General features: G+C 50.7%; 1 protein-coding gene and 4 non-coding genes across 6 annotated transcripts in view; 3 read left to right on the forward strand and 2 right to left on the reverse strand.

Annotated features, from left to right (window-relative positions):
• The window catches only part of ALOXE3 (arachidonate lipoxygenase 3), a 24,900-nt gene extending 20,287 nt beyond the window's left edge, over positions 1–4,613 (reverse strand). Inside the window, exons 1-5 of one of the 2 annotated variants that reach the window (XM_014549906.1) lie at positions 3,966–4,613; positions 3,149–3,353; positions 2,018–2,099; positions 1,386–1,505; positions 922–1,044 (exon numbers count right to left, since the gene is read on the reverse strand). In XM_014549906.1, the coding sequence (XP_014405392.1) occupies positions 922–1,044; positions 1,386–1,505; positions 2,018–2,099; positions 3,149–3,353; positions 3,966–4,457 (1,022 nt within the window). In that variant the 5' untranslated portion in view covers positions 4,458–4,613. Of the gene's footprint in view, positions 1–921; positions 1,048–1,385; positions 1,506–2,017; positions 2,100–3,148; positions 3,354–3,965 lie in introns of both variants that reach the window. The other variant, XM_005878780.2, reaches the window with a different exon arrangement.
• A 702-nt stretch (positions 4,614–5,315) lies between these two features.
• Positions 5,316–5,388, forward strand: TRNAK-UUU. Its single transcript has one exon. It is a non-coding gene; the product is annotated as a tRNA-Lys (tRNA).
• Positions 5,389–6,189: 801 nt separating this feature from the next.
• Positions 6,190–6,261, forward strand: TRNAQ-CUG. Its single transcript has one exon. It is a non-coding gene; the product is annotated as a tRNA-Gln (tRNA).
• Positions 6,262–6,725: 464 nt separating this feature from the next.
• Positions 6,726–6,807, reverse strand: TRNAL-UAG. Its single transcript has one exon. It is a non-coding gene; the product is annotated as a tRNA-Leu (tRNA).
• A 474-nt stretch (positions 6,808–7,281) lies between these two features.
• TRNAR-UCU lies at positions 7,282–7,368 on the forward strand. The gene is given in 2 exon segments: positions 7,282–7,318; positions 7,333–7,368. It is a non-coding gene; the product is annotated as a tRNA-Arg (tRNA).
• The last annotated feature ends 467 nt before the right edge of the window (positions 7,369–7,835 follow it).

The raw sequence follows: 7,835 nt of genomic DNA on the forward strand, positions 1-7,835 counted from the left end.
CTCCTCTAGACACCCGAGTGTCCACTGTACCCCCTCCAGCCATGTCACTCACAGCTTCAGCTGTTGCCTTGAGCTGCTTCGATTGCTAATTAAATCTGTTCCCTAATGATACTGAGTTCCTCCCAGCCAAGAGTATATCCTAACACTACTAGCATCTACTGAGACATTATTTTGTGCTGAGTGTTACTTCATTAAATTCTCTCCCAAACCTATAAGGTAGGCATGAATATTATTGTCATTTTATAGATGAGGAAACCATTTAGAGCAGTGGTTCTCAACCTTCTGGCCCTTTAAATACAGTTCCTCATGTTGTGACCCAACCATAAAATTATTTTCGTTGCTACTTCATCACTGTAATGTTGCTACTGTTATGAATCGTAATGTAAATATCTGATATGCAGGATGGTCTTAGGCGACCCCTGTGAAAGGGTCATTCGACCGCCAAAGGGGTCGCGACCCACAGGTTGAGAACCGCTGATTTAGAGGCTAAGTGAAAAGCAAGGCCACACAGCTAGAAAGCATTGGTTCTGGGAATTGAAACTGACGTGGTCTGACCACTTTCTTAAAGCTTAAGAGCCAGACCTCTCTTTTCTACTCAACAAGGTCCCAGCAGTGCCTGGAACCAGGCTGTGCACAATTCACTGTATCAGTCGGAGGGATGGAAAAAGAATGGATGACTAAGGAGCAAAGAGGAGCCCACGGGGATATAGGGCATGGAGGAGTCTAAGGAGAGAGAGAGGAGCCTGAGGGGCAGAGAGACAAGAGACTGGGGCCATAGAAGGGGCGACTGGGGCAGGGAGAGGGGAGACGGGACAGAGAGAGCGAAGAGGGGCGGGGAGAAGGGAAAGTGAGGCAGAGATGTGGCTGTGCATCAGGGGGCAGAGGCGGAGGGAAGAGTGAGCAGGCGTGCAGGTGCCTCACGCAGGGATGGCATTGAAGATCAGCGAGGTCGTCTTGGTGGCCGAGTATCTGATATTGGGCTCCATGTGCAGCAGGGAGGGGATGTCAATTTTCATGGGGAAGCCAGGCAGGTACCGATTCCCACTGCTAGGGAATAGGAGCAGGTGGGGGCAGAAGAACAGAGAACAGTCAGAAAGGCCCACAGCTCACCTCTCTAATTCCTCCCCTCTCTCTTCCCCCAGACTTTGTAGGCCTCCCCTCACTCTGGGCTCCTCCCCTGCCCTCTCCCATCAGGCCTGAAGCCACCTCCTCCTCTCTGCCATATCCCAGGGGCCACCCCTGCCTACTCTGCTCCGGGCACTTGAATTAAATTGCCCTTATTGTAGTTCACAACTTCTCTTTCCAGGCTGTCTGGGCCCATCCTCTCAACAGACCCTTCACTTCACAGCCCTCCACCTTCTTCCCATGCCTGGGTCCTTCCTCACCTGTCGTCCTGATTCGCACGAGTTGTTGTCCTGGTCAAGGTAAATTTCTTGTCTGACTCCATCTGCTCAAAGGTGCTGACATCCACGATGCCTGGGAAGCCAGGGGCATAGACCTTCCAACTTCCGGGGGAAAGAGGTTAGAGGTGGTGAGTCAAACTTAGGGTACAGAAACTTTAGCTTCTAAAGACATGCCTTGAAATTAAAACTCCCCAAAACCCCCTCCCACTTTCTGGGGGACAAGGAATTGGGATTTTCTCCCCAAGGCACTGGGCTTCAGATCAGGGTAGCATTTGAGGGCGACATGAATGTCCAGGCTGGGTTAGAGTCGGGTTTATGCTGAGATTAAGATCACGGCCCGTTTGGGGGTGAGGTTGAGGATAGGCTGAGATCTGTCAGGACCACAGTCACATCAGGGGCTGAGTGTGGACTCACTGATGGGATCGGGACAATGATTGGTACTGGCGTTCTGGGTCTGGACTCCGGGTCAATAGTAGGTTGCGGTTAGGTTTAAATAGTGGTCCTGATTGGAGTTGGGCCCCAAGGTGGGGACAGAGGTCAGAATTAGTAACAGTGTGATTAATTCTGAAGTCAGAATAAAAATGGGGAAAGAAGTGAAGTTAGGTCACCCTCACCGGTAGCATTCTTGTCGGGCCTGGAGTTCCCGTTTCCTGTGGTCCAGAAGGAGGGGAAGGGAGTCTTGACAAATAGTTCTCGCTGTGGGGAATGAAATTACTCATCGTTTAAGTCCTTTTTTAAACAACAACTTCTCCATCAAAGCTTGCCTGAGCCCCTAACCCTTGCACCCAACCCCTCAGTAATGTGGACACCCCATATTCTTTGTGCATTCACCAGAGATTCAGGACAACCTTGCCCCCAAATCCTAACAACCTTCCTTATTGCTTGCATGTTTGTTTCCTTTCCAAGACTATAAACTCTTTCTGAGCAGAAATCACATTGTATTCATTTTTATTCCCAGCATCTGGCATGGTGCCTAGCACAGTGCCCATAGCATGCATTTGATAAATGAGATGAGCACATATATTTTGTAACGTGGTGGATAGATTGCTATGATGATAGATGGGGTTCAGAGTGAGGTCTATGAAGAACTCACTATGGGCCAAGGGGTCATGTTCACTTATTTTACCTTGACCTAGAACAGCATCTCTCATCCCTAAGACTCATCTCAAACTAGTCATGCTTTTCTAGATCAGACAGCTCAGGAGATGTGGCGGGTCAGAAGCTGAGGGAGTTAGACCGCGGCATTCTTGAAAGGCATTCATCCAAATTCAAAAAGGAATCCTAACAGCAGCCCACAGGGACTTCAGCCACACTGGAAAAGCCAGGAGTGGTGGACAGGGCCTTTCCAGCTCAACACTCAGGGCTTCTCCACCTGTTGAAATGCAATTACTCAGCTTGCAGGATAGCTCCTTTTGGGGTCCTGGAGGAATTCACTTAGGGGAAGTGCAGAGGGCATCAGCGGAGAGCAAACTGCCATCTGCGTGTGTTTGTGTCTGTGTCTGGGTGGTGTGAGTGTACACAGTGCGGGTCTAGTCTCTGTCTGTCTCCAGAGGGGTAGATACTGTCCGAGACGCCCCTGCATTTCAGGGCTTTAGAGGCTCACCTTTTGCAGAAAGCATCTACTTGGGAGCCCTGAACTTGTGACACTAACCCCAACCCTGTTCCCTGCACCCTGGGCTCTGGGAGACCCCTAATCCCAAAAGGTGCGTTGTGCAGCACAAGGCCAGCCCCTGCCTCTGGCCCACCTGTTCCTGGTCGCAGCTCTACAGTGCAGAAGCCCTCAATCCACTGATAGCAGGGGAAGTGGAAAGGGGCACCATCGGGGGCAGTGACACAGATGTGGCTGCAGTACCAGGAGTCCTTGCGGAAATAAGCATAGCGCTCCTTGTGTAGACGCAGCAGCAAGAGCTCGCCCAGCTCTGCTGAGCAGCGCACTTTGTACTTCTGCACCTGAGGGGACCAACAGAGGAAGCAGGTGAGAGGCGAGGTACTGCCGGAGCTGTCCTGCACCTTGCAAGGTGCGTCTGAACCCACACCTGTTCTGGCATAGAAACCTGAGCTGCCGCTAACCCATGTGACGATTTTGTATGAGTTAGAAAAAAAGCACCCCTTTCACCAGGCCAGAAGCAACCGCAGCTACCACAGGCAGGGTAGGTTCTGGATTGCACTAGCCCCCTTGGTGGCCAACTTCTCCCCAAGACCCACCAACGAACAATCCTGGGCCTGGTAGAGGCAGGTGGATGCCCCCCAGAGAAGAAGAAACAGACTCTGTGAGTTCAAGCGACTTGCCCAGAGCCCACCTTCAGTTATGAGAGGAGAAGCTGGGAAGCCATTGGAATTCTGGCCCCTTGCCCAGGACTCCTTCACAGCCCCACCTGGGTAGGGTTTATCATCCCCAGGAAAGACAGGAACCAGACAGAACAGGGATGGGGAGGAGGTCAGAGCCAGCAGCCAGAGTTCTGCAGGAGGTGATGAGCCCTGAAGGAAGACGGTCCCCTCCTTCAGGGTCCCCTGCTGGCCCTACCCCTCAGGGGTGCTCCTCCCTCTCTCCTCTGTACTCACCGATCCAGGGGCGAAGTCCCTGCCCACGCGATCCAGCAGCTGCTTGGGGCTCTCACCGTACATGCCCACCAGAGTGACGGAGATGTTGTCCAGTGTGCCTGCCCCCAGGTAGGCACCAGTGGTCACACACACGCGGTACACGGCCATGATGGGAGGGAAGGAGGGGTGCCTCCCGACAAGGTGAGCCCCAGCAGCGGCCGGCCTGGAGGTGAGCAGCAGGCCGAGCAGGACTGGACGGCTGTGATGCTGAGCCGCTGGATGGGAGGTTTGGGGGGGTGGGGGGTAGGGGGGAAGGCCTTGGAGGAAAGGCCCAGCTCCCTCCTTCTCTGTCGGGAAGCTCCCGGCCTCTGCCCGGGCCTCTGCTCGCTGCCGGCTCCCTCTCCTCGCCCACACCTGTCTTCTAATAATTGTTTGCTTGCCTCTGGCGCAGCCGGTCTCTCTGGCTGGCAGGACAGGGCTCACCCAGATGGATATCAGGAGCCCCAACCTCATAGGGAAGGGAGGGACCAAATGCTCAGAAAGAGACAGCGAGTAGGTGACGCCTGTATGATTGGGACATGGCCCTCCTCCAGGTCAGGGGCCCTACAGATGCTCTGGGGCCCTTGTCCGCCCGGCCACTCCCAAATTCCCCCTCCCCAAGACCCTTTCCTCATCTCTCAGCCACAACCGGGGACAAAGCACCCACATTCCTACCTGTGAATCATCCACGTGAATCACTGTACAGGAGGAGTGAGACACACTCAGCCAGAAATCACACGAGCCTTCAGCCACACGCAGGTGAGTCTCACGCGCATTCCTGCACCTCGCGTGAGGGTCAGAAACAGCTCTCCTGTCACCCCACACTGCACCGCCGTCCACGCCCGGCCCTCCGTGACCCCTGTCTTTGGCATGCCAGATCTCAATCTCTCCCTTGGAATGGAGCTCGTCAGGGTATCGAAGTGGACTCCCGGCGCACAGTATCTGAAGGTCCCATGTGGCATTCGGGCCCGCCCTCGACCTTCGGGCGGGTGGGCGGGAGCGGGGGTGCCCGAGTGCCTAAGATTTAGGTCATTCATACCCCGGAGAAACCTCCCGGCGAGGAAAGCCCGCAGCCGGCAGCGGCCCCGCGCGGCCAGTCCCGGCACCGCGCTATCCCAGCCCCCGGGCCTCCAGCCCTAGCTACCGAACGGCGGAAACTACTCGAGGGAGGCCGGTAAGAAGCGCGATCCGCAGTTGCCCGGTGCTCCAGCTTCCTTAGGGTCTGTGCCGGCATCCTCGGAGCACTTGCATACAATTCCCCGTCGGTTTTGCGAGCGTGAAATTTTACAGGTCTAATACTCTTAAAGATGCCAGAGCAGGAAAAGCTTCAGAGCCCGGATAGCTCAGTCGGTAGAGCATCAGACTTTTAATCTGAGGGTCCAGGGTTCAAGTCCCTGTTCGGGCGCTCAATTTTTCCTAACTAAACACTCATTTCTATGTACAATTAATATTTGTATGCCTTCAAACAAAACAAAGGAAAAGAATAACAAAAATTCTCTTAATTAGTTTTAAAAGGAAGTGGTATTTAAAAGGAAGTGGTAAAACGCCAAGTTTTTAGTTTTCAGAAGATAGAACGAATAATGGGAAGGAAAGTAGAGATGCTTTAGAGTAGTACATATACGAGTCATATATGCTAACTTAAATTTTCTAGGAGCCACATTAAAAAGAATAAAAAGTTTAATCAAGATGTGTATACATTAAGTGTGTGAAGTTTTTGTATATCAATTATCAATTATACTTCAATAAAACTAAAAATGGAATAATAATCATAGAAAAATAAACTAGGGGGGTAACAGGAGTACATGGGAGATCTCTGTACTTTCTGTTCAATTTTTCTGTAAACCTAAAACTGCTCTAATAAATAAAATCTGTCATTTTCTTTAAAAGAGTAAAAAGCAACAGTTGAAATTAATTTTAATAACATATTTTATTTAACCCCAAGTATCCAAAATCTGAGCATTTTAACATATAATCAATATTTTAATGTTAATGAAATTATAATTTTTTCTGTACTAAGTCTTCTATGTACGGTTTCCATTTTACATTTACAGTACATTTCAATTCATATTTTAGATGCTTGATAACGGCGTCTACCTTATCCAACAATTGTTTTTGTGTTGTTTTGTCCTCTGTAAATAGTAGAGTGCAGGGCAATAAGAACAGAGTTTACAATTACATAAATATTCAGAAGTCGTTTTCACCAGTTGGTTCCATGGTGTAATGGTTAGCACTCTGGACTCTGAATCCAGCGATCCGAGTTCAAATCTCGGTGGAACCTAAAGTTTTGTTTTTCACAATTGTCAATATGTTCCATTATGTATTGGTTTTATATATAAGGTTCTTTTATGAAGAGTATTTAAAAAGAAAAACTACAATTCTGTTCTTTGAGCTTTCACACTAGGCAATTGAAGCCCCTAGCACACTCTGAGGAAAACACAGTCAATCACTTGAATATGTATATGAACACGTGTTGCGCTAATTTTGAGAGATAAGAATGTTATTTGAGAACATGTTAATGGGGAGATCGGTTACTAAGAAAAGGTTACTTCGGCAGTTTCCATCAGGTCTTGGTTTGGGGCTGGGATGCAGATCTAGGTAGGATATGTCTTGAATACCAGAGAGGGATGACAGTGGTGAGACCTCTATCAGGAGTCCTCATAAAATTGAGGAAGATACCACAAGGTCCTGCATGAATTGTTACAGGATGCATGAACCACGAGGGGGGCGAAAAAAACTCTAGTTTGGCAGCGGTGGGATTCGAACCCACGCCTCCGGAGAGACTGGAGCCTAAATCCAGCGCCTTAGACCGCTCGGCCACGCTACCTGCGTGAAGTAAAGGTTCCTCCACACTCCTCCTAAGAGACTATAGAAAAGTAAGCTAGAAATGGTTGTATTAAATTGGCTGGTCTTCTTTGGAAACCATCTAGATTTAGAACTGCAGAGCAGCGGATAGCAAAGCAGATAGGCCAAAGGAAACAAAGACACACAGAAATTTACAACGAAATAAGTTTATTTTGATGAGTGGGGCCACATCTGGGAGTGGGGTGCGCCTGGGCTGGAAGCATCATCCTCCAAGCAGGCAGCTGGAGCTCTGTGCTCGTCCCCTCACTCATGTTGCTCTCTCTCCCTGTTTCCTCCACCCGTGTGCTCCCGCACTCCCACCTGGCTCACCTGCTTTGCGCCCGCTACCTCTCCCTGGTAGGCCTCAGGTCCTAACCGCGAGCTCTTGGTACGCCCCTCCCTCTCCCCCTCCCCCATCCAGCTCCCGTATGCCGTCAGACGCCACCGCTGGTTAGCGGGCTCTGTGGCGCAATGGATAGCGCATTGGACTTCTAGTGACGAAAGAGCGATTCAAAGGTTGTGGGTTCGAATCCCACCAGAGTCGGTTTTATTCCAACTTTTATTTTCTTTCCTTTTTTTTTTTTTTTCTCCTAAAGGTCCCGTTCCTCTCCCCATATCCTAACTCTGTTTTCCATCTGTTTTCAGTTCCAGCCTCAGTCTCTGCTCTGCTCTCTTCTTTACTTACCTGTCTGCCCTGGGACTTGGGCCTCGGAGAGCAGGACTGGGGGGACGGGAGACAGAAGGGGAGGGAAAGTAGGCGTGGACGCCGAGATAAAGGCAGGCCCCTGGCTTTGGGACACACGGGGATTTAATAACCACTTTATTCCATGCACTAGGGACTCGAGAAGGGATTGGGGCTGGGCTGGGACAGAGAGGGTACAATCCTAGACGCAAGGGGGGCAGGGGAAAGGGACAGGAACCAGGAAAATATATATTTATATAGATACTCTAATATAGACCACATCTCACCCGCGCGCTGCGCCCGCGCGCCCCGCCGCCCTCCCCAACACC

Source organism: Myotis brandtii, unplaced genomic scaffold (assembly GCF_000412655.1).
Source record: "Myotis brandtii unplaced genomic scaffold, ASM41265v1 scaffold573, whole genome shotgun sequence".
Lineage (NCBI taxonomy): Eukaryota > Metazoa > Chordata > Mammalia > Chiroptera > Vespertilionidae > Myotis > Myotis brandtii.